This window comes from Procambarus clarkii, chromosome 40, assembly GCF_040958095.1.
Source record: "Procambarus clarkii isolate CNS0578487 chromosome 40, FALCON_Pclarkii_2.0, whole genome shotgun sequence".
Classification (NCBI taxonomy): Eukaryota; Metazoa; Arthropoda; class Malacostraca; order Decapoda; family Cambaridae; genus Procambarus; species Procambarus clarkii.
The window spans coordinates 25,800,389-25,827,641 of NC_091189.1; the positions used below are offsets into that span (position 1 = coordinate 25,800,389).

The 27,253-nt window shown below is 48.5% G+C and overlaps 1 protein-coding gene across 3 annotated transcripts in view; it reads right to left on the reverse strand.

Annotated features, from left to right (window-relative positions):
- Positions 1–683: 683 nt before the first annotated feature.
- The window catches only part of uri (unconventional prefoldin RPB5 interactor), a 101,639-nt gene continuing 75,069 nt past the window's right edge, over positions 684–27,253 (reverse strand). For 2 of the 3 annotated variants that reach the window (XM_069338880.1, XM_069338879.1), the window contains exon 9: positions 684–1,372. In XM_069338880.1, the coding sequence (XP_069194981.1) occupies positions 1,244–1,372 (129 nt within the window). In that variant the 3' untranslated portion in view covers positions 684–1,243. Of the gene's footprint in view, positions 1,373–18,941; positions 19,090–27,253 lie in introns of all 3 variants that reach the window. The other variant, XR_011231025.1, reaches the window with a different exon arrangement.

Consider the following 27,253-nt stretch of genomic DNA (forward strand, 5'->3'; position numbering starts at 1 on the left):
TCATGGTCTGTCCTGGACCCTTATCAAGCTCTTCATTCTTTCCCTTTTTTTCAAGATTGATATTTTGTTTACAAACTCCACACTATGTATACCGAAAAAAGTAAATACAATAAACATACATGCATACACATCTTTTGTATATGTACACAACTTTTGTATATGTACACAACTTTTACATATGTACACAATCATAACTACACATAACATAGAGGCATACACAAACATGAATGTACTGGCAGTAAGGATTTAACCACACACTAATTACATGCATATCCTGGGTGATGATCAGCTTTAAGTTTCAACTTTACCCTTAACCTGCTTGCTCTGCAAAACAGATAACTGACTGTATTTGTTTAAGGAAATACGCTTACAGTACAGCTTCATTACTGTAAGTAATTACAGTATCAAAAGTCGGCATCAAGCCGGGAAGTCTCCTTAGCACATTGTGTCTCAGGATATGCAAATGGCACTAAATAGCATTCAGGATCCTAATATGAGAGCAAAAAGACACGAGAAGAGTGATGTCAAAGGCATCGGATTCCCCCAGGATTCTATCGCGGGACAAGTGTATAATACATAATTAACATGGCTACTAAGGGAGAGTGAATTACCATTATAGGTCATCAGGAGTCCCATCTTCCCTAGACACATCTACACTACGATAGGATGAGAGAAAGACCACAGTAAGATATGATATGTATTCACAGGATGATAAATTGACAACACAGTTAAGTGATTTATTGTTTTACATAAACATCGTGTAAGGATAAAATTCCGCCTTCGCAACCTGTGAGAAGACGATTTCACCCTAGGAACAAGCGGGAATGGTAGGGGTACTAATGGTTATGCCGTGTCTAGGATAATTACGTCATTCTATCAAGGGTTTAGACTACTTAAACATCTCTCACCTGGAATGATGTCACCTTACAGTAGCAGAAGATGGCATAAAAATGTCAATATTTTAATATGAAGAATTATTTCAAGTGTCTCATATTGACAATATTATTCCAAAACTAGGCTGAAATTAGTCAAATTAGTATATATTAACTGTGGCTGTACTCCTTGCATCATATATAACTTTAAAAGGTTAATGCCCCTACTAGTGATCTCATGCTACTCTAAATAAATTTATGGAGTGAAACTAGGAGACATACATGCAATTAAGTTTCCATATAATGTTCTGTATATTTATTCTCATCAGGTAATTTCATTCAACACCAACTGCTGCATTTATTGCCGAAATTTATTTCTTCATTTTTGATGCTTTGAATTTGGACACCTTCTTGGGTTGCACTTGAGTCTTTGCAGGTGACTCGGCTCTTGGTGCTTTAGCGTCGCCAAACTTGCGTTCCAGCACACGGTACGAAAATGCCTGCAAGACAAAAAATCATTTGGCTGCATTTTTTTACCCTACAATATAATAAATCCTCCATACCTTAAACAAGTTTCTATACAAGATAAAATTAGTATGATCAGTGACTAACTTAGTGCATGAGCACCATGGCTTACAAAATTGAAATGCAGTACCATAATCAGATTGCACTGCAAAGAATAAATCACGATGACGTGGCTGAAACAAATAACTCAACCCCGCACAGGAAATGAAGGTGACAATGTTATGGTCCATCCTGGATTCTTTTCTAGTTATGATAAGGGTTGTCAAGTTATTAAAAATCATTTCATAGGTGTGGGTTGGATTGTCTGACCACATACAGTACAGTATCTTGATCCCCCATCTCTTCCAGCAGTGTATACTGCACCCTGAAAACTAGCTCTGTGAACAAAGTTTTCTTAATTGTTTTACCTTGACTCAACCATTACTTGGGAGAAAATTCTCGATTCACCATATTCTTTATTATGAAAAGTGCACCATACCATAGGAATGACTGTGTAATTATCCAATTTGCCACTCAACATTTGAAACATCAAATGTTGAGTGGCCTGATGTTTCAACATTTGAAAACATCAGGCAAGTGATCACTTTGCAAGCATCAGAACTTTTCAATGACATCTTAAATTATAAAAAAAAGGTGCTGTATACTAAACAAAAATATACTGTATGTTTTTAAATGAAAAAGTCATGAAAGCAAATAAAAACAGGCAGACAAGATCAAAAGCACATGTGTTGGCACCACCTCACTAGAAAACATTGAAAAACAAAACAGAATTGAACATCAAAATCCCCGCACCATATGAAGCACACACAACAACCCGTCCTCAAACCAAGTCCATTCTATCCAGCGGTTGACCCCAAACACACAATCAATTTTAACAATCTGTTCATTCAAAACAGAACTTCTCAAATATAAATTAATATTACTGTATTATATATTAGCATATAGTGCATACTTAGGCACTGGTTAGGTTAGGTTAGGTGTTTAGGTTCTGTTGGTGATTATTTATATTTGCAGTACGTTGGTGAAGCATTTACAGCGTTGTAGTTCGAATAAAAGTTGTCAGCAATGCACTTGTTCCACAAGTGTTCAGACAACATCAGTTGCAAGTCGTGTGTAAATTGTTTTTATTAAAAAAAAAAAGGGGGTTTGGTGGGTACATGGAATGGACTTTGGGTCTTTATTTAGAGGACGGGCTGCATACAAGGTGGTGGATGAAAATTGGAAGTTTAATAGAAAAAGGTTAAAAAACACATGAAAAATGGGTTAAGAACAATGTGAATGATGGATAGCAATAAGACAGACAGTAAAGCACTAGAGGACCTGAAGGTGGAAGGCTTTTGAGTGAAATAAAAAGTTCCTTTCTGAGATAGTCATTTAGTTGCTTCCTGAAGCCAAACACTGGTGAACCCGTGGTCAGGACAAGACACTACAAGGACACTGTCATGATTACTTCCTTATCACGATGGAAGTCATGGCTACAGCTTCCACCGAATGACAGTTTGGAAAAGGAAGACATTAGGGATTACTCAATACAGCCCAGAATAACTAGAAAGTAGGTAAGGTAATTACCAGGAAAAAGTAACAAGCCACTATGACTATATAGCACATGAAAGGGAGTCTGGAAAATTATCCACTTAACTAATATATTAGAATACAGGTTATATGAGGTTAATTCCTTAGACCACTGGAACAATGGAACCCACGTTGTTTGTACCTATTTTAGGTCAACACCTCGTGGTTGATATGGTTACTTACAGAAGCCATGAGGCCTCACCAGCAACAAGGCAACTACAAGCACAGCAATTGAAAATGTCACAAGCATCTGGACAAAATCTCCAGATCTTCAATTTTCTTTCCACTAGGGGAATAATATAAATCGTCTAACCAGAATAATATCATCCGTAACTGGATGTTAGTACAGTATAGGTGTACATGAGGTAGTCAAAATAAATTCAGATTATAGAAATACAAATTTGTTTTATAAATCCATATTTGGGAGATCAATGAGCCTGCTTGGCTCATGAACACACAGTGAAGCAATGCCACTTTAGTATCTTTATAAACACAATGTTATGAGGGTTATGTTGTGCTCTCCGACCTGTCACACATTAATATGCTAACAACAATAATCTTGTAAGAACAACTTGTGCTTGCTTCATTAAAGTTGCAAGACTGCTGCTACAACAAGACAAGAGACAAATAATAGTGAGAAACTACTAAGGTAGGGGGCAGCAGTGACTACTACAAGCTACTAGCAACAATGCTCTTCCTTCCACCACCACCAGTCAACACCAATCACAATACCTGTGCTCTTAACAACTGATGTGATAAAAGAAGTCTTCTTAATAGACAATACCTAAGTACCTGTACTTCACTGATAACAGCTTTACAAAGGTGGTTTGCTAGTTTAATGATTGGATCCTTTCACGTTATGCCATTAACCTTTGTATTCAGAAGTTCGGTTATGAAACGGGCCATTCAGCCCCACCAAAAGTTAATAAATCTTATTATGGATATACCCCAAATGACTTGGTGTAAAATGACCTAATGACTTCTTATTCATTAATAATCAAATCTTGTTCAAACAGTTAATACTTAGCTATTAGGCTAGCAATAAATTTCCTAACCCGTGTCTTACTGCACTTTTAAAGTTTACAGTTTCTTTAAAAGATATTAATGATTATTATACCAGCAGGATAGTGGGAGCAGCACTCGCCCTGTTCCAGCACTTGCCTAATACATAGGCGGACAGGCTACACCAAGGACGACATTTCAACATTATCACCTACACTGCTTTTTTATTTAATTTTATCTTCTAAAACGCCACTTTTTCTTTACAATTGGCTTTTTAAACTAAGTTGAGGAGGTTTTTTAATAAGCCTTAATGGGGATATGAGATGGTCTGAGAACTGGAATACAAGGACAGTGAAAAAAATAGTACCCAACCAAGTGGACAATCAGAGACTGAACACTGACCCTGCAAGAAGCAAGGATACGAGCTGGGGTATGAGGATGAAGTGAAGGAATGGCGGCCAGCCACTTGCCCCGTAGGAGACCAAATGTCAACTCTGTAAGATACTGTACATGACTGTCGCTCTATCAACCAGGCCATGTGAACCACAAGACATATTCATTTTAACTTAAAATCCCCTCTGAGCAATATTTTGTTTCATAAGAATGGGCCAAGCAGTTGGAGCACACATCCATTACCCCGAGCATGCTGATAGAGCGCCCGACGTGCTGACATGCATGTCAGCATGATGGCATGACAGCATGTCAGCATGACATACTGACATGCTGTTAGGGCGCCTGACAGCTTGGTGAACAACACTTCGGATTTGTAGTCCTGAGGTTCCGGGTTCGATCTCCGGTGGAGGTGGAGACAAATGGGCAAAATGTTTCTTTCACCCTGATGCCCCTGTTACTTAGCCGTAAACAGGTACCTGGGAGTTAGACAGCTGCTACGGGCTGCTTCCTGGAGGTGTGTAACAAAACGGAGGCCTGGTCGAGGACCGGGCCGCAGGGACGCTAGGCCCCGAAATTATTTCAAGATAACCTCAAGAAGATGCTATTGTACACTGAGCAGCTGCTGAGAGCTGCTATCACACATTATGACTGACAAAACCCCAGGAGCAACAGGAAAGTCTAGACAAAACCCCAGGAGCAACAGGAAAGTCTAGACAAAACCCCAGGAGCAACAGGAAAGTCTAGACAAAACCCCAGGAGCAACAGGAAAGTCTAGACAAAACCCCAGGAGCAACAGGAAAGTCTAGACAAAACCCCAGGAGCAACAGGAAAGTCTAGACAAAACCCCAGGAGCAACAGGAAAGTCTAGACAAAACCCCAGGAGCAACAGGAAAGTCTAGACAAAACCCCAGGAGCAACAGGAAAGTCTAGACAAAACCCCAGGAGCAACAGGAAAGTCTAGACAAAACCCCAGGAGCAACAGGAAAGTCTAGACAAAACCCCAGGAGCAACAGGAAAGTCTAGACAAAACCACAGGAGCAACAGGAAAGTCTAGACAAAAAAAATAAAACAACAGGGAAGGCTAAAGAATACATCCAAAGCAACAGGATAATTTGGACAAAACCATAAAAGCAACAGGGTAGACTGGACAAAACAAGGGGATTTGGAAGCAACCAAGTGACCAGCTCGTAAAGGAGCTTTACATTTCACTAAATGTGCACTTCTAGTTTTACACTTCTTAATTGCTCTCAAAAGTAAAACTCTCCGCTGTGAAACCTTGTGAACCCTAAAAAAAAAAAAAAAAAAGGGCAGGGGAAAGGGGGGGGGGATGTATTTACCCATGGTGCAGAGTAGAGCCAGAAAGCACCATAGTTGATGAGAACCATGTCACCTGAGAACCTAATGTTGAGAGAACCAAAGGTCCGCAGGGAGCCCAACTTCCATAAAACTCTCAGCCCAGAGATCCCAATGTAGAGAGAACCAGACGTCCAGAGAACCAGATTTCCAGAGACCCAGACGTCCAGAGCACCAGACGTCCAGAGCAACAGACGTCCAGAGTACCAGACTTCCAGAGCACCAGACTTCCAGAGCACCAGACGTCCAGAGCACCAGACGTCCAGAGCACCAGACGTCCAGAGCAACAGACGTCCAGAGCACCAGACGTCCAGAGCACCAGACGTCCAGAGCAACAGACGTCCAGAGCAACAGACGTCCAGAGCACCAGACGTCCAGAGCAACAGACGTCCAGAGTAACAGACGTCCAGAGCACCAGACGTCCAGAGCAACAGACGTCCAGAGCAACAGACGTCCAGAGCACCAGACGTCCAGAGCAACAGACGTCCAGAGCACCAGACGTCCAGAGCAACAGACGTCCAGAGCAACAGACGTCCAGAGCACCAGACGTCCAGAGCACCAGACTTCCAGAGCACCAGACTTCCAGAGCACCAGACGTCCAGAGCACCAGACGTCCAGAGCACCAGACGTCCAGAGCACCAGACGTCCAGAGCAACAGACGTCCAGAGCAACAGACGTCCAGAGCACCAGACGTCCAGAGCAACAGACGTCCAGAGCACCAGACGTCTAGAGCACCAGACGTCCAGAGCAACAGACGTCCAGAGCAACAGACGTCCAGAGCACCAGACGTCCAGAGCACCAGACGTTCAGAGCACCAGACGTCCAGAGCAACAGACGCCCAGAGCAACAGACGCCCAGAGCAACAGACGTCCAGAGAACCAGACATCCAGAGAAGCAGACGTCCAGAGAACCAGACGTCCAGAGAAGCAGACGTCCAGAGAAGCAGACGTCCAGAGAAGCAGACGTCCAGAGAAGCAGACGTCCAGAGCAAGAGACGCCCAGAGCAAGAGACGCCCAGAGCAACAGACGCCCAGAGAACCAGACGTCCAGAGAAGCAGACGTCCAGAGAACCAGACGTCCAGAGAAGCAGACGTCCAGAGAAGCAGACATCCAGAGAACCAGACGTCCAGAGAAGCAGACGTCCAGAGAAGCAGACGTCCAGAGAAGCAGACGTCCAGAGCACCAGACGTCCAGAGCACCAGACGTCCAGAGCACCAGACGTCCAGAGCACCAGACGTCCAGAGCACCAGACATCCAGAGAACCAGATGGAACATATCCACAAAGACATGAGCCCAAGCACCACACAGTGAATGAGAAACATCAAAACAAGATACCTGAAGGCCAATGAGTGAATCCAACTATAAAATACCTCCCAGGGCACAAGGAATTCCCTATGCTGTAGCACATCACAGCTTCCTTTTGTAGTACAGCTTTATTGGCCATGGGCTTTTTCCCTATTCCTGCAATCTCTGGATGTTCACCTTCAAGGTGGTATTCTGTTCAAGTAACTTTAAAGGAGCTATTCACAGAAGCAAGCATGTGTCAACGGAGCATTCTAGGCAAAATGTTAAGTAGCTGCTACCTGTAACCCTGTTACAATGTAGTGCTGCCACCTAGTGGAAGATTAGGGTAATATTATTATGTGGTCTAACTGGTAATTAGCAGAATGACATTTGGCCATCCTTGTAAGGCCTAGTGTCACTTAAGAGGAATGTCAAGTTCAACTGTATTTTCTTATGGTGGTCATTCTAGTTTGATGAGATACATATCAGGAGAAAGTACCATGCCAGTATGGCTATATAGCACTTGCAAGGGATATGAGAAGAGGATACTAGCTAGGATACAACTGCAGAGTGAAGGAACCCTGTCCAACCACTTGAACCATCAAGGATCGAAAACTAATCTGCACAAAGCGAGACCATTTCCGTCCTGACCAGTTAGAGACTGGATTGAGTTATACCGTAGTATCGCCATTTCCTACCTAGCCATTTTTCCTCCTCCCTGTTTCCATCACTTGGTGAAGGTGTTGGCAAAGACTTGCCACAACATAGAGGTAATGTCGTTGCCTGCAAGTCTAGTTCTTTCCGTAGATACACCAATGTTTTGCTTCAGCGAGCAACTGAGGGGTCTTGCCCGTAGAGTAAGAAAGAATGGGTCCCATTCCCATGTGGAATGGGACCGGGTGGTTGACAAGTAGCAGAATGGGGAAAAAGGATGAGCCATGAGACAACTAACAAGACTGCTGCAAGATGAATATTATGTAAGAGGAGGAAACGGGGGAGAGCTGAAAGGGAAGGCTGAGGGGAGTAAAAAGGGGAAGATGAGGGGAGTAAGAAGGGGAATATGAGGGGAGCAAGGAAGGGGGTAGAAAGAGAAAGTAAGAGGATAAGATGAGGGAAGCAGGACCAGGAGGGGAAAGAAAGGCAGTAGGCAAAAGGGAAGGTATGAGGGGCAAGTGAGAAGAGGACAGCTGGGGAAAAGGGGAAGGAAGAGGGAGAAAAGGAGGAGAAAAAGGATGGTAGGAAGGGAAGACACAAGGAAGAACAGCGTATGCTTTTGCAATTGTTGACAAATCAAACTTGTAGAGGGACAAAACATTGGCATTAGGCTTAGCCAGAGACTGCAGTGCTGCCAGATGTTGTCACTGCCACCAAGCCTGTCACTAAGACCAATATTCCCACCACCACCAGGGCACCCCTGGCTACTCACCCACCACCCGGTTAGGTGCCATTGTCGGCTACCCACCACCCGCCCAGCCCAAGTGCCTAGGTGACCTTCACGCAACCTAAATATACGGGCCATCCATGATGAAGCACTTCTCACACGCAGTGCCATCTGGTGCCGGAAGTCTACACCCTCCTGTAGCAGAATACGAGGGACTTCAGCGGCTTCTTAGAGAACATACCTGCTATTCCGACTCTTTGTTTTCTTCCACTCGCTCGCCTCTAAACAATGATTTGATAAGCCAGAATGGGACCTTGAGATCTGGGCAGGTAATACATTCTCTTTATATTTCAGGAACCAAATTAAGTATTTTTTTTACACACACATTTCTTAATGTGAGTAATGTGTTCACAGTTTTCTTAAAATGTGTGATAAAATGTCACTCAAACACCATAAGCTCCCATTGGTCTCTTAATAAAACTACAGGATTGTATTTCCACTATACAACATGCACCAAATTCACAAGGATGTTATGTGACAAAAATTTTAGTATGCCTCATCATACATTTAACAAAAGTGATGTTCAAGTGGTTTTGTAGGGAAAAACATACGAGTTTGTGCATATTAGAACAATATAGTCTCTGTTAGTGGGGGACCAAAAATGTGTCCCTTATCTGATTGAAAATACAGTGTCTCATAGTGACCGTTAGTCTTCATTTTTTCCCAAAGTTCCATTCTGATAACTATAGCCTGTAGCTACATCTCTCTGAATAAGCCAACATTTTTTGGAGACTAACTTTTTTTTTTTTTTTGAGATATATACAAGAGTTGTTACATTCTTGTAGAGCCACTAGTATGCGTAGCGTTTCGGGCAGGTCCCTGGAATACGATCCCCAACGCGAAGAATAGTTTTTACAACTAAGTACACATTTTACTGTTGAGTTAAACAGAGGCTACAGTTAACGATTTGCGCCCAGTAAATCCTCCCCGGCCAGGATACGAACCCATGACAAAGCGCTTGCAGAACGCCAGGCAAGTGGCTTACCACTGCACCACGGAGACTGATAGGCTGACTGAAACTCTTTACTTAGATGATTCTAACCTACCTGATTCTATTTCTCCTATGGTTAATCCAATGCCATTTTGTCCTCTCAACTACATCAATTCTCAAATTCCATCAAGAATTATGAATTAAATCTGTATGATGGGCTGCCTCTGTTGGGCCCCTAACAATGTACAGCACTTCCCTATCAGTATGTATGAGGAAGTGAGGTCTAGCTCATTACACCCAGCCTAGAAGCCTTATTGTATAATAGGTACAACAGACCAGCCCGGCATATTACAAGCCAGTAAAACTGCACAAGATTCCCTTAGAGAGTTCAGGAAGGATAGCCAGTCATTACCCAGCAACCAGGCTCTCTAGATCAAACTGATGGACTGATAGACTTGTAGCTTGCGGACGTCATCTCTACATAACCTAAATAAAGACAAACCGCGAGACGAGTGTTATAGAAATGAATTAATTCAATTAAACGCAGGTAAACACTGCAACACCAAATTTTCATGTGGCCCGGTGAATTTCAATGGTATGTGGGTTGAGAATGAATTAACTTTTAATAGCAGATAATCCATGCTAATCTTTAGATCTAACATGCTCTCAATTATGTCTGGCTCCCTCACACTCTTCATCCTCGAATTTTACAGTCTTTTGTAGTTACATTTTTACATCACTGTATGTCCCCAGCATTCTGGACATCATTATATGCTGTATTTATTACTGGAAAACGGAGAGTATATTAATATCAAAATAAGTGTTTTATAGAAAAAAAATTAAAATTTTTTTTAGGTGGGTTTAAAAAGCTGAGGAAAGTATGCACCCCTTATGACATCACTCCTCTTTAAACCAACCTACTCCTATATAGACAGTACTTTTTTGTAACTGTGTGGATGCAGTACATATACTTACTGTATTGCCATAATGGACAATTAGATAGTAGAATTTTGGTACCATTTACTCTATAGAATAAAAAAACCCGGCATTGAATGTAATGAAATGCCATTTTCTGGGCGAGCCCTGGAGGCTCCCTGGAGCTATCGGGTTAATATGTGAAACATTAGACCAGGGCATTAGTTAATGGAGTTCAGCCTACCGGGGATCTGGCACCCTCAGAAAGGCAAAGGGAGCAATGGCCCCTGGAAAACTTCCCTGTGGTTGGAGTTTTTCCTTATCTGCCATTGACTAGGGTTAGGCACCCAGAAAGGTAGGCATAACAAAACAGACCCCAAATGGTAAGAAAATTGCGACCGAAAACAGAACAGAGAAGCATAACTACCTTAAATCCCAATGAAACAAGCAAATGTTACACCTCGCCGCTCGTTCACGCAGCCCTCCCCTTCCCTCCCTGCGCCAGCTACCCAGCAACTCCAGTTTGGAGGCTAAGCATCAAAACAACATGAAAACCGCTGACCAGAGGGAGGGAGGGAGGGTGCCAGGGAGCCTCTTGGACTTGCCCAGAAAATGGCATTTCATTACATTCAACGCTGGTTTTCTGTGAGGGAGCCCCTCAGTAGAAATGGTTTTTATATGTATGGTGTGTACGAGGTGCGTGACGTCACTATAACTATGTCAATGTTCATGCCAGTTGGTTTTTTAAATCTTACTGAAGAGCATCAGGTATCCTAAATAGCTTCCAGGAGCTTATGGGACTTTAGGGTCACATTCAATATGCAAGGCTCCTGTGATTATCTGTCCCTGGAGGTGAGCAACATTTCAAAGTTATGTTTTGCTGTCTCAAAGGGGAGGAAGCAAGCAAGGATCAATGCCCTCATGCCATTACCACTTATGCAGTCATCGGGAGGAGAAAACCTAGACACAAACCGCATGTATTATAAAGAACAAGATCAAAGATCAAAGATCACACCACTACTGTTACAAAATTACTCAAAATAGTGAGTCACAAAATGCACTTACACTCACCACGAAAATGTTTGGAAATTAACACTATCAAAGAATCAACCAACAACCCACTAAAACCTGCCATCACCAGATGACAGGTCAACCCCACTCGGGATACCAACAAACCACACACTTCACTCTTGAGCCTAGGCTGAAACCTAGACACTAAGATCTATGGTAAAGTAGGAATTGAAAGTAATATTGAAACCTTACAATGAGATCTACATGAACTCCACAAATGGTCAGATGACTGACAAATGCTTTTTCATGTCAATAAAAGCAAGACCTTGCATGTGGGGGCATCACAATCCCCGTCACAACTACCAATTTGACAGCACTACTTTACAACAGATAGATGAGAAAAAGCACCTTGGAGTCAGAATCCAGCATTCATTAAAAGTTGTACAACAAGTTGGAGTGGCAGTAAAAAAACCAGCGTTGAATGTAATGAAACGCCATTTTCTGGGTGAGCCCCGGAGGCTCCCTGGAGCTTATCGGGCTAATGTGTGTTATGTTAGACCGGGACATTAGCTAAGGAGTTCAGACCTACCAGGGACCAGCGCCAGAACCTGGCCCCTTCAGAGAGGTTTCAGGGAGCAATGGCCCTGGAAAACCCCATATGGTTGGGGGTTTTCCTTATCTGCCATCGACCGGGGTTAGGCACCCAGAAAGGTAGGCGTAACAAAACAAACCCCACATGGTAAGAAACTACAACAAAAACCGAACAGAGAGGTAGAAAACTCCCTACAATCCCAAGGAAACAAGCAAACAAGCAAACATCACACTTTACTGCCGCGCCGATCGTCCGCGCAGCCCTCCCCACCCCGGGAGGGGGAGGGGGGAGCCCCGGACCTACCGCGCCGGCTGCCAAGCTCCAGTTCGGAAGCTAAGCGTCAACCAACGCGAAAAAACCGCCGACCGGTGGGAGGGAGGGTTTCCAGGGAGCCTCCGGGGCTCACCCAGAAAATGGCATTTCATTACATTCAACGCTGGTTTTCTGTGGGGAGCCCCTACGGCTCCCTGGAGCTTCATACCCAAAGAGAAGGAAAAGAAAGGGCTAACCCGGGAGGCGGCCGCCACAAACTCTGCAACGCAAAGCCAAGACAACCGGTCGCAAACCTGCGACCCAAGGCAACAAGAACGCCCAAGAACAGACGCACATATGGATGGGCGGCCAAAAACCTGTGCGACCCACAATTTCCTGCGCCCGAAACGTCACCAACACAGCAGCAATTGCTGCAAACGTCTGAACAGCACGGGCGCAAAGACAGACCGCAGTAAGAAGGAAAACACTGCGGACGACCCGGGAAACCCGAGCCCTGAAAACAGGGAACGAAGGAACCGGATCAACCACAGCGCATCCCCAGGCACGGTACGCCGGCAACAGCAAAAAGCACAACTGGACAACACAGGACGCACCCCCCGGCCAAACCAAACAAGTACCAATACCCCAAGAACCCCTCCGGAAAGCAGCCGTCTCGACCGTCGCCAGGACAGAGAAAGGCTGCACACCAATAAAGCTACCACCAGTACCAAAGAGGAGGAAACTGAAACCGAAGGGGCTACCACAAACTGAGGGGAAGAGAAGAAGGCACCCTGAACAAGGACCAGGATGGCTCAGGCGACTCATGAGCAGGCCGGAGGGGAAACAAAACGCGAGAAGACGTAAGAACCGTCATACAGTCTCCAAGACGAAGCTCGCAGGTGGGACACCGTCAACAAAGCCACCTGAACACCATAGAGATGGCGATACCTGCGTCAAAATACCAGACGCGAAGAGCCAAAGAGAAGGCCGAACCAGTCACGGACAGGACCGATTCGGCCTGCTGAAAGAGGCGAAGCCTCAGGAAAAACGCCCCGGGTACGGACACCTATCAAGCAGCGTCTGAAAAGAAGGCCGGGCCGGCCACAGTGGAACCATAAGGACTGTTCTCGTGGGAATGGGCTGCAACTGAGCCAGAACCCGAAGCAACAGCTGGACCGGGAGAAGAGGTACAGGTACCCCCCACCTCAACCAGGCCTGCCGAAAGCCTCCACCGTGAAGTCCTCGCAGGTGGGAAGGGCGCCACAAAACGGGCGACGCCTAGACCACGCCGACCCGAAGACGTCCATGGCCAGGAGTCCATAAGCCCAACAGAGCCAACAAAACGAATCGGCGACGACTGGCCAACCCACGAAGAGGAATGAACCGAGACAGCTGTCCACCAGGACGCAGGACACACCCCGGACACGAACCACACGGTTAACCAAACCCCCTGTGGTTCCGGCAAGAACCACCAGAGAACAGTCCAAACAGAGCTGAATGGTAGAGTACCTAGTGACCCAAACCCTCCGAAGCGCAAACCAGACAGCCATGAACACCTGAACCGGGCTGTGAGCCCGACGGACAGACAGACTCCATCAACCTCGGCCGACCTGGTGAGCACTGGTCACAAAGCCCCAGCCGAGAGACGACCCGTCCGTGAACACATCGAGCGAAGGCTCGGGGAGCCGCCAAGGCACGGAACCCCGAAAACCCCAAAGAGGAAGCTGGTGACGCAGCACCAACACCAGATCCCCAGAGGAACCCAAGGAATGCAAGAGGCGGAAGTGGAGTCTCCGTAGGAACCAACCGACGCCGGAGCCAAACCCGACTCCGCGGGCAGACAAGCACGCCAAAGTGCAAACTCCCGCACAACCGCCCAAGCAACCGCTGAGCAACCCGGGACCCCCTCCTGAACAGCCAAAGGCGGGACCACAGCCACAGTAACACTTCTGGAGGGAAGACAATGAGGGGCCCAAGAGCCTGAAACAAGGCCCAGGTCCGAACCCGGGACGGAAACAGAAGGTAAAACCTCCAGATCACCAGGAAACCAAACCCAGCGATCTGGAAAGAACCATCCCCTGGCGAGCAGACAAGCGGACTGACTGGGAGCCCACTCCAGCCAGTCGTCGAGGTAGGCCAGACACCGAATCTCAGACGCAGACAGGGCACTAAGATCCGGTAAAGATGCAAAGAGTATACAAAGTGCCCTTCACAAAATAGGGAATGCAATAAAAACAGCAAACCTGAAGCCCCACCACCAAAGCATTGTATGACAATCATAAGAAGACATATTATGACACATGACAATCATTATATGACAATATGACAATTATAATCAAAGCATTATATGACAAAGAGTGCTGGGAAGACGGGACACCACGAGAGTAGCTCTCATCCTGTAACTACACTTAGGTAAGTACACATAGGTAATTACCAACCGTGCTAGCCCCAGAAAAACTGGAGAGGAACGTGCCAAGAAGTGACCTGGAGGTCCAGGTCCACCATCCATGCACCCGGCCCTAACAGAATCCGAACAGGAGACAACAGTCCTCCGAGCAGGGCAGAGGATCCAGGGCGCAGACGGAAGTAGTCCAGAAGAACTGCAGACTGGAAAAGCTCATGACTGCAAAGAGCAGACGGGAAAAGCTCATGACTGCAAAGAGCAGACGGGAAGCCCAGAAGGATGGGGCGGATCGACCACGCCCCACGCACCCACGAAGAGGAAATGACGAAGCGCAGGGAAGAAGCCCACCCCGCCAGCTCTGAACCCCCCCCCAAGGGGGAGAAGCCGTCCTCCTACGCCAGCAGAGGCCGGAAGACAACCCAAAGCGCCCACCAACAGCGGGACCAAGCGAGAGGCAACAGAGCAAGCTGCTCCCCCAGCGCCCAGTCAACAGAGAAGGGAACAGAACCCCTACAGAAAGAAAAAGTACACTACCGAAGTCATGAGGAGAGACTACGGGAATGAAACCACACTTCGCTGGAAGAGGAAGTGAGGGGAGACCTGATCACCACATACAAGATACCCAAGGGAATCGACAGGGTTGAGAAGGACAGGATATGTAACACAAGGGGCACACGCACTAGGGGACACAGGTGGAAACTGAGTACCCAAAAGAGCCACAGATAGAATTAGTTTTTTTTTTTTTTTTTTTTTTTTTTTTTTTGAGTGTCGGAATGGGAACGGGAAAGCACTAAGAAGTAATGTGGCGACTCCTCACACAAGTAACGAGGCTGACCCCCATACAATGTCACATGTAGACATGACAGAGCCCAAGAGGCACAGGAACCGATACACCTGTTGACGGACGGTTGAGAGGCAGGACCAAGGAGCCAGAGCTCAACCCCCACAAGCACAACTAGGTGAGGACATATATTGTAAAAGCACAAGCCGCCGACTAGTGGCAAAGAGCACTACGCCAGCCAGGCAAAGAAGGCACAAAACTGCATCAAAAGGCCCACCTCGACAGCAAAACCACAAAGTCCCAGCACAACCACAACATGTGCCAAGACCCAAAAAGCTCAGTCTGCAAGCCAGGAAGACCCCGGAACCCCAAAAGGCAGAACCGGGTCACACGAGGAAACAAAGTCCCCTGAACCCACAAAAGGGGGCCCAAGAGGAAGAAACCTCCAGAACGAAACCAAGGAACCCAAAGGAACCCAGAATCGAACCAGGGGGAGCCCAAACCACCACATTTGCCGGCGGAAAACACCACTAAAAGGCAAAGCACAGACCCCAGCAGAACGCCCTGGGAAAACGGTCCCAACAGACCGAAAACCGAGGGGCAAGGTGTGGGAGCAAGCATACCAGCCAGGGGCACTGAGCCTAAACCCAGAGGCTCAGACCCAAAATCAACACCCAAACGTTCCCAGAGGAACAGGCAACGGCAAGAAAACACCAGAAAACAAAGAAACGACAACAGGAGAACAAAAACCCTGCAAATTTTTTGAAAACTCACCAGAGACGCTCGCTCGCACACCCAGACGCATGTAAACAAACCGCAACGCCGCCCTGGTGGCCACGCCGGGAAACCGGCAGACGAAAATGGCCGCCAGAAGGGGCTGTGACTGACGCTTAATACACAAAAACACGCCAGCAAATGTGGGAAGCTAGCAGACTGGAAGGGCGAAAAACGACGCCCAACAGCAGAAAAACCCCTGAAGGGGCAAAACCGCCCCAGAACTGCTAGTAGGCATCCCCCACAGCCCCGGGAACCAACAACAGAGGCCCCGGGGCAGAGCCGGCCTCCAAGCCCTCCGCCCTGAAAGAAAAGCAAGAGCCCATGGGAAAGGCAACAAGAAAGGGCCGCTGGTAAGACCCAGAAGCCTTGGCAGGAGGCACAGGCTCAAACCTCCGTCCCCAACCCGAACGGGGCATCCCCCGAAAACCGCCCGAGTCTCTGCCGCAACTGAACCCCGCCCTGACCCAGAAACACGCAGACGGTCCGGAGCCGGGAACATGGAGAGAAAGGGGCGAGCAGCACCTAACCAAACGGGGCGGTCACGGGGCATTCGAGTGGGAAACCAACCTAGCATGTTGCAGCAACCTAACCTAGCTTGCAACACGGATGCCGCCTGTACTCTGAACAGTAATAACATCAGGAGAGTACTGGAGAACAAGCAGAGAATCACTCGCAAGACTCCGGGTCAAGGTGTCAGTGACCCAACAGGCAGCATGACGGAGGTAAAAATGGCGACTGTCACCCGGAGACAAGGGAACAGCAACCAACGATCCCGTACAAGACGGGTTGGAACCCGGAAGACACATTCAATGGTCCCCCGAGCCCAGACAGGGGTTTCCAGGGCCCGTAGGGTAACAACTACGGGAAGCCCGGGCAAGGTGTTGCTAACCGGTTAAGAAACCCAAACATAACAAGAGGGTAGATTATAGCACTGAAAACCCCCGAGACGTGTACAAGCACGGGGCCTAGCAGAGGGCCGCCAAACACTACCAGTGGAACTATAACCACCTTAGGCAGACCCCCACCAGGCAAGAATATGAAAAACAAAAGAAAAACCCCGCAAAAGTACACCGTCTCCAGAGGCAACAGAAACCGGCCGCCGCTTAGGTGGCAGGCTGCGCAACACCTTGACGCCCTAACCAGCACAATACCAATCCCTACCCAGGGCCAAACAAGGGCCCCAAGCCCCAGCTGGCCCCAAGGGCGAGGCAAATGCCGAGCAGCAAGAACCTCTACGGGAATGGTTCCCGAACGCCCCAGGGAAGATAACCCTGTAACGCAAGGGCAGTACTCACAGGGCGCTTAGGGAAGTCAGCCACTAAGTACATGCAGCCCCGGCACTGATGAAGTACTCCTGGCCACCGCACACCACAACACACGGCAGTGAACGCCACACAAGGCAAACACCGCCTAGGAAACTGAGGCCAGAGAAGCGTCAATCCCGGTTGACATTAGCGAACGAACTTGAGCTTGGCAGCCGGCGCGGTAGGTCCGGGGCTCCCCCCTCCCCCTCCCGGGGTGGGGAGGGCTGCGCGGACGATCGGCGCGGCAGTAAAGTGTGATGTTTGCTTGTTTGCTTGTTTCCTTGGGATTGTAGGGAGTTTTCTACCTCTCTGTTCGGTTTTTGTTGTAGTTTCTTACCATGTGGGGTTTGTTTTGTTACGCCTACCTTTCTGGGTGCCTAACCCCGGTCGATGGCAGATAAGGAAAACCCCCAACCATATGGGGTTTTCCAGGGCCATTGCTCCCTGAAACCTCTCTGAAGGGGCCAGGTTCTGGCGCTGGTCCCTGGTAGGTCTGAACTCCTTAGCTAATGTCCCGGTCTAACATAACACACATTAGCCCGATAAGCTCCAGGGAGCCGTAGGGGCTCCCCACAGAAAAGTGAACCAAACCCTGGGAATAATCAAGTGTACCTTTACCTTCAAGGAAAAGAAAGGAGTAGTTTAATTGTACAAGTTTCTGGTGCACTCCCACCTGGATTATTGCATCCAGACATGGAGACCTCATCTTCAGAAAGACACAGCTGCTCTGGAGAAGGTGCAACACCGGGCAACAAAAATTATTCCAGAGCCAAGTCATCTCTCATATTAGGATCGGTTGAGGGCCACAGGGCTAACAACACTGTAAACCAGGCATGACAGGGCAATCTCAAAGAAATCTTCAAAATACTAAACTACTATATTTGGAGGATGTTGATTCGGACAGTTTCTTCAAAAGGTCAGATGTAACACGAACGATGAGCAACGTGTTCAAACTCAACATGCCACAATGAAGGACAAAACAGATGTTTTTTCACCCAGTGGGTTGTAAACTCGTGGATCTGCCTACCCGTCAAAGCCGCAAACTCCAAAACTCTGCTCGGTTTTAAAATACAGCTGAAAAAGATCATCAGGGAAAATAGGGGAACATTTGACAAACCACCGGCTTCCTGTCCTCAGAGGCCACTAGTATTAGTGGCCATCAGGTAAATTCAGGTAAATACCGATCTGAGGAAGACTACCAAATCAGTACAGGAATGGGGGAGCTGCTGCGGCCCTTTGTAGAATGGGAAGTTTCATTACACTCAACATGCTACTTCTGGGAAGATCCCCTCAGTAGTTCACCTTAGCAAACTCACCCACAGCACCTCCTTAACATGTGGTTACCTTGTGGTGAGTCCCCGCAGACTCACTCTTAGACAATATACCCGAGAGTGAGTATATTGGCCAGTCAGTAACCAGGCCTCCCGGGCACAGGAGGTCTGTGACTTGAGGTCTAAACCTCAAAGAATTGCCAAGTTAATTTTCACCAGGAACAACAATAAAAACAGAAAAGGTAAACAGAAGGGACTTACCCGACAAAGTCGAACAGCATGGCAGCAGAATCCTTTGGTAGTGGCAGTGCCATTGATTGACTCTCAGGAACTAGAGATATACGTGATGGTCACCCAAGGACCCCATATTGCCGATGAGGGTGAGAGATATTACCTAGTTGCAGGAACCCTGTTGGATCATCAGAAGCCCAATGTCCTAATGATGGCAGTGGACATAAATAAGAAAGCCGATAAAATGGAAAATTTATGCAATTCATATGCCCTATGTAGAAATAAGGTGGATTAAGTTAACCACCAGAGCAACTGACAGATCCATGCATCACAAAAAAACAGCACAGAGCAAGAATTCATGAACAACACCCCAGAAAAGAAACCTTGGATAGTCAGCAAATAGTGCTGCAAGGCTGCCACAGGATGAAGGGTGTAATGTACACTCAATCTCTCATATTATTCTCCACTCGGAAAACCTTCACAATGAAAGGACAACAATTCACTCCAAACAAGGAATAACAGAAGCATGTTGATCTTTAGAAAGTGACTCCCAGGAGCCAAGACCAGCATCACTTGCAATCATCTAACATGATGCTCAGACACTGTAACACAAAAAACAATTAGAGTGCACAATTCTCTAGTAACAAGACAAAGGTAAGAACAAGATGAAAGATATGAATTGGGATGGGTGTAATAATGGTGTGATGGGAAAATGGGAATGTAACAATTAGAGGAAAGGCAAAAAAACCAGCGTTGAATGTAATGAAACGCCATTTTCTGGGTGAGACCCGGAGGCTCCCCGGAGCTTTACCGGCTGATATGCTAATGTCAGACTTTGGCATCAGTCATGTGTATGGAGTTCTAGGGCCTACCGGGGACCACGAGCCAGAACCTGGCCCCCTCAGAGAGGCAAGGGGAGCAATGGCCTATAGAAACCCCCGTGTGGTTGGAAGCATTCTATGTCTGCCATCGACCGGGTCAAGCATCCAGAAAGGTAAGCATTCCAAAACAAACCCCTATTCTGGTGAAAATTGCTACCTAAGCCGAACTAGTGAATAGAACTCTTCAACAGAAAACACGGAAACTAGTATGACGTCATACGTCACCGCGCCGCTGTCTGCGCAGCTCCCCCCTCCCAGGGAGGGGGAAGGGGGAGCCCCAGACCTCCCACGCCGGCTATCCACCCATCAGTTCTGAGGCTGGATGTCAAAACACGCGAAAAACGCCGACCGGAGGGAGGGAGGGTTGCCGGGGAGCCTCCGGGTCTCACCCAGAAAATGGCGTTTCATTACATTCAACGCTGGTTTTCTGGGGGGAGCCCCGTCGGCTCCCCGGAGCTAACTACCCACAGAGGAAGGTCAAAGGGACAAAACCGGGAGGCGGACACCACGCACCCCCCAAGGAGGCGAGACAACCGGCAGCAAACGCCAATCCAAGGCGCCACAGCCCCGAAAATCCCGGGAACAACACGAGAACCACGAGCAGCAAAGCCACGAACGCCACAGGCATGAGGGAAGAACACAAGCAGCTTAGCCGCAAGAACACGGCTGACCACCCGGGACACCATCACCCGCGAACCGGGAAGAACAGAACCGGATCAACGCAAAACGCGCTCCGGACCCAAACGCCGTGGCACGCAAACAACAGCAGAGGGCCGCCACTGAACACAAAAACGACACACCCCCGGCCCGACCAACAAAGCACCAACAAACCCTGGACCCCTCCAGAATGCAGCAGCCCCACCCCGCGCCAGAAAAGATGGAGACTGCTGCCATCAAACAACCAAAACGCTAAAACCGAAGGAGCAAGAAAACACAGCGAAACCGACCCCCAGAGGCAAAGGCCCAAAGGAAAGAGCCGACGAAAAAACACACCGGAACCGAAGGGGCACTACCAACCGAGGAGAAGACAGAGCACGCTGACCAGAGACCAGGATGGTGCAAGCGGCGCACGAACAGGCCGGAGGTGAAATGACGCACAAGACAGCTGACTAACGGTGCAGAAGCAACACCAAGACCGAAAGCAAGCTGAAGCGGCTCCGCCTGCGCCGCACGAAAAGAGGCGACAGTATGTGGCAAGACGACGGCCCCCAACCCCCACTAGAAAACCAAGCCGAGAGTAAACCAAGCCAACAAGAAGGACCCACCGAAGAAGGGACAGGAAAAGGAAGGACCGCCAAAATACCCCATACTGCCGCCAAGAAAGCACGCAGGTGGGACACCTACCACGAAGCCACCCGACCACCAACCGGAGGCGAGACCACGAGGCAGAACATAAGCAGCCCCGACAAGGCCCCCCCGAGCCCAGGAAAAAGGCGGAGCCGCGAGAAGATCTCGGGCGCGACCACCGAAACCCAGGCGGCACAAGGAGATGGAACGTCTGCCGAACAGAAAAACTCCGAAGCATGCAAGCCCGCCAGGAGTTCAGAAACGACGGGTCCGACGCGAGACATCGCAAGAACCCCCCCAAAAAAAGAAAACAACAACAACCGGCAGGGCAAGCTAGGAAAACCAAAGAAGGCGGAAGGGTCGCCGCCAGAACAGGACCCGAACCAAGGGGCACGAACAACTGCAACAGACCGAGACAAAGAAGCACAGCACAGGACACAGGCTGACCAACGCCTAAGAACACACGCAGAACATTCCTGCTGCAGAAGAGGCAGGAAGAAAGAGCAGAAGCACAAAAAAAAAAAAAAAAACCAGGAGAACAACCAGGGGTGGACAATCAGGCAGGGACAAAAACCCCACGCAATCCCCAGGCACAAAACGGCAGCAAAGCGCCACTCCACAACCGGACACAGGAACAAGGACACGCCACCGTGAAACACGGTACCAATGCTCACGTGCAGCAGCAGCAGCAACAGGCACCACTGCAACATGCAACATGTAAATAGCAACTCCCCTCTGCAAAGGCAGAGAACGGAGCAGGCAGACCCCAGACAGGGCCAACGGAGACACGACAAAACCCTGCAGGCCCAGAAACCTGCACCAGGCGACCGACGGCGGAGAAACCCCGCTCGATACCTGCTGGATGAGGTACTGGGAGCTCTTTTACACCTCAAGCCCGGCCCAAGGTCAGGCCAGACCCGCCAGAGGATGGCCCACCAGGCAGCTGCTAGGAGCAGTCCACCGGCCCACATACCCCCACAACCAGGACGGGCCGGAACTGCCATACGAAAACAGGCCAGTGCGCCCTGGAAGTCCACGGACGAACCAGCAAGAAGGCTTATGCTCGCAAGTAGGTCGTGTAACAAGCACAGACCACTGATGGTAATACAGTGTTCCCCAAAAGTGCCAATAGCACCACTGCACTCCACTGGTACTATCCCGCAAGTTCTACCAGATAGGCGGGACCCAAGAGCCAGAGCTCAAATCCTGCAAGCACAGCCAGGAGCCTCACCAGGTGAGTACAGAACCAACCCTACAACCCCCACACCTCACAACATTAAAAAAGGAGGGTCCCCTGAACGACTCCAGCATGGGTTGGACATGCACATGAGGGGGACAGGAAGGGGTGATAAAGGGACAGTCACTGGTGTGCGAACGGTCTCAGTCGTACAAAATTATACCTAAATAAAGACAGGTATATGAACCCCGCCGCATCCAGCGCCCGGCCAAAAGACGCCAGACCGCAGAAACTCACCTGGCGAATGGTGGCTCGAACTTGACACGACTCAACCGTGCCCAGAAGAACTTGGGAGCACCGCCAGGTGAAGACGCCAGAGCCGGACCCGCAGGAGAACAGGGAGAGGCGAAGGAGGCGGTCCACACCCATGACACAGAAAACCGCGGTGTCCTCCCCACAACTGGGAACCAGGACACCCCTGGCGCAAAGGGGCACATACCGCAGCCAGGGAGAAGAACGAGAGGCGAAGCACTGTAGCAAAAAAGGGCGCAAAACCCCAGCACTGAACCATCGCCCAGACCAAAACAAACTCCACGGCGCATGCGCATAACACGCTGGCCGAACCGCACACCCTCCCTGCGGGAAGGCGCCAGCCAGGACTATTGCACGAGAAAAAGAGCCAAAAGAGGAAGCAGGAACAATAAAACCGGCCAAAGAAGCAAAGAGCCCAAAAAAAAAAAGGGAACCCAAACGGGCGACAAGTAGCCCAAACGGGCGACAAGTAGCCCAAACGGGCGACAAGTAGCCCAACCGGGCGACAAGTAGCCCAACCGGGCGACAAGTAGCCCAACCGGGCGACAAGTAGCCCAACAGGGCGACAAGTAGCCCAACAGGGCGACAAGTACTAGGAGCCGACAGACGTTGCAATAATGCGGGAAGTAGCGAAAAACCTTCCCGTACCCTCGAGAACACAGAAGCCAACACTAGTCCCGAAGGCACACGAAGGCGCAGGCGCACCCGAGATCAAAAGTCACGCAGAACCCCATCGAACGGGGAAACATGACAAAACACCGTCCCAAAAAGCGGGGGAGGAAACATCCACCCACAGGACGGAACCAACCGACTCAAAGGCCAAGGAACCGAGCCCGGGGAGGGGCCGACGTCCAACAGCACGTACGGCGAGTGGGGAGGAAAGACCCCACTCCGCGTAACCACAAGCCCCGCCGAGAGGGGGATAAAACCCCCCACGGGGTCTAACGGGGCCAAGGCCCCCCCAAGCCAGCCCCTCCCCAGCCCCGGGAACCTACACGACAGGCCCCGGGGCCGAGCCGTTCCCCCAAAGCCCCGGCCGTACCAGAAAACCGGGGCAGCCGTGAAAACACTAAGGAAGGGAGCCCCCTGGCAGACTCATACAACACGGCTGGAGGAACAGGCCCAAATGCCCCAGTCACTACCCCGGAAGGGGAATTCCCCGAGACTGCCCGAGTCTCAACACCACCAAACACCCCGCCCTGAACCTACAGACGGTAAGGAACCGGATACAGGCAGGAAGGGTGAACCAGGGGAAAGACAAGGGGGCGTGGATGGAACCGAAGCAACCAACACCCCCCAAGTCCCAAAACGAAATACAACGGGGCAGCCCCGGGGCTCCCGGGGAGGAAACCACGAGAACGTTGCCACCACCAAGGCTCAAGTGCAACGCCCCTGCTGCCCGCACCCGCTTTGTTAGCACAACTGGGTAACCGAGCCACAACGAGCAACCAAACTCGCAGGACACCGGGTCGAAGGTGTCACCGACCCCACAGGCAGCAGACGGAGGCAAAACAGAGAGTCACCCAGAGACAAAAGGTGAGAGCAACCCTCAAACTCGCTGGAAGCGAGGGGGGGGCTCTGGGGTCACATCCATCGGACCCGCGCGCCCCCAGGGGTTTCCCAGGGTCCCGAGCGTTTACTTTAAGAGGACTCGCGCTCAGGTAATCCCAGGCAGGGTACTGCTAACCGGCACCCAAGCTACCAAACAACTTTCTAAGAGCTGAACCCCCGGGACGTGTACACTCACGGGGACCTAGCAGGGGGTACCACCAGAAATACTCAGAACACAAGGGACACAAGGGGCAAGAACGAAGGCAGACCCCCCCACCAGGTATATAAACAAAAGAAAAAGAAAACCCCGCAAGAGGACAGCGTACCCAAGCGGAACAGAGCCGGCCGCTATGATTGGTAAAGACAAGCTGCACAGTACCCCGCGCCCCACCAGTGCAAACACTGCCCCTTACTCTAAGGCGAACAAGGGAGACAGAACACCCGAGCACACAAAGAGCGGCCGAAAACCAAGCGGTAAACGGCCAAGCAGGGGCAGGACCCAAGGAACTTGTGGAAGGTGGCCCCAAGCCCCAAGGGCAGTACTTACAGGGCACCTAGGGAAGGGAACCCTAGGCGCATGCAGCCCGAGCACTGAAGAATCACACCCGGCTCACGCACCACCTAGAAAACAGACACCACACTCTAGGTACAGTGCTGAAACAACCACTGGAGCCGGAGCACATAACCATTGCCTATAGCATCAGCCGAAGAACTGATGGGTGGATAGCCGGCGTGGGAGGTCTGGGGCTCCCCCTTCCCCCTCCCGGGGAGGGGGGAGCTGCGCAGACAGCGGCGCGGTGACGTATGACGTCATACTAGTTTCCGTGTTTTCTGTTGAAGAGTTCTATTCACTAGTTCGGCTTAGGTAGCAATTTTCACCAGAATAGGGGTTTGTTTTGGAATGCTTACCTTTCTGGATGCTTGACCCGGTCGATGGCAGACATAGAATGCTTCCAACCACACGGGGGTTTCTATAGGCCATTGCTCCCCTTGCCTCTCTGAGGGGGCCAGGTTCTGGCTCGTGGTCCCCGGTAGGCCCTAGAACTCCATACACATGACTGATGCCAAAGTCTGACATTAGCATATCAGCCGGTAAAGCTCCGGGGAGCCGACGGGGCTCCCCCCAGAAAGGGGGTAGGTTTATGCCAAGTCACGTTTGTTAGAAAGGTTAGAGCATTTAAGTATGTATTGTGATAGGGATGAGTCAACAGCAACAAAGCCAGGACTAAGGTTCATGTTAGATATGTTGTGTATCAGAGCTGATTCAACAAGACGGCGTCTGTGAAGCGTAGAAGTAGTTAAGATTATTTTAGAAGAAGACCAATCAATCACCTACAAGCCATAGAAACTCCAATGATTATTGAAGGATATATTTTCTACAAAGTTTTGTTCCACACTTGAACATCTTCAGGTAAAACTGTTGTCATCTAATCATCTTCTAGTGTGTGGTTTGATCATCTTAATAATCAGGTATCCTTTGAAAGTGTTTGTGAAGTTCTCTTTTGAACACTGTAAGAAGATGGCCAGTTATGTCCCAGTATGTGTAGGGCAATATGTTGAAAAGTCTTGGGCCTTTTATGTTAATCAAGTTCTCTCTCAGCAACCCGTTCTCGCAAATTCGTAAAGTCAATATTGACTTATTAACTACGTGCATAGGTGATATACTAAACATAATAGATACCCTTAAAAAGATTCATAGAAAACACCGACCTTACCTAACCTTGTTAGTATCTTAAGATAAGCATCTTATTGCTTCGTAATTACAATTATTACTTAACCTATACCTATCATAGGTTAGGTAATAATTGTAATTACGAAGCTATAAGATGCTTATCTTAAGATACTAACAAGGTTAGGTAAGGTCGGTGTTTTCTATGAATCTTTTTAAGGGTATCTATTATGTTAAGTATGTCACCTATGCACATATTTAATAAGTCAATATTGACTTATTAAATTTGCGAGAACGGGTTGCTCTCAGCATGCCTATTGCACCTTTTCTTTTCAATGGGGATATTTTGCACATCCTGCCATACCTTCTTGTCTCATGTGGTGTTATTTGCATGTGCAGATTTGGGACCAGTCCTTCTAGTATTTTCTAAGCATAAATTGTTTTGTACCCCTCTGGCCTGCACTCTAGAGAATACAGTTAAGTGAGTAGCCTAGGTTCTGATGCCTTTGAATAGACTAAACCCAGTACATTTTTTAAGAAAGGAAAATGGGCTCACCTACAAGGAGGCAGGAACCTGATAATGCAACGTTAGAATGACAGAGGAACCAAACTCAAATTGAGAACGACCCATATCAAATGCAAACTTCCGGCAACAGGAATAATTCCCACCAAGCCTGAGAATTGATGGAAGCAGAATTTTAAAAATATTGAAAGCACAGGTGCCAAAAAACTATGCAAAAGTATCTATTGCAAAGCTGTAGATGATTGGAACAATTTAAGTGATGCGATGATGGATGCCAAAACCATCAGTAGTTTCAAAGCGCCACGTGACAAAGATTATGTGGAAGACTGGACACAACGTGTTAATCTCTCATTCTCTAACACTTAAATAATTCCAAGAAACAAAAAACCGTACTCAGGGAGGATACAAGTTATCAAGCTCAAACTAGGAAGAGGAATAAAGGACACTCCACCATGGCACAGATTTTTCTGGATTGGACAACAAAACTCAAAATGGGTCACATGAAAATGTAGTATCCACCTTGGGGGGCTCTTCTGACTGGACTTTTCCTCTGCCTCCTCCAGGGAAAAGGGGTCAGCCTTGGAACTTGACTCAGAAACAGCCTCCCCGAAATGGAGCAGAAGGCAGAGGGGAAAACCCATAAAGACAGACTTCCAATTTCCTCTGGAGCTAAAACTTAGTTGGCAAAGGCATAAGAGGCGATGAGTACAAAAGTGGAATATGGACCAGCATGATCTGCTCAAATCAGTTGCCTCCCTGAGAACCAAACATGTTTTATGTGCAAACCATATACTGTACTGTATACCAAATCTCCCTTAGACATTGGACCAACTCTCATTAAATTGACAAGTACCCAAGCAAAAACTGATTAATGATAATTTATACCTTGTATGGAAGCGGTTCACATTATATTGCCTCGTACAAAACCAGTGTCAATTGTAT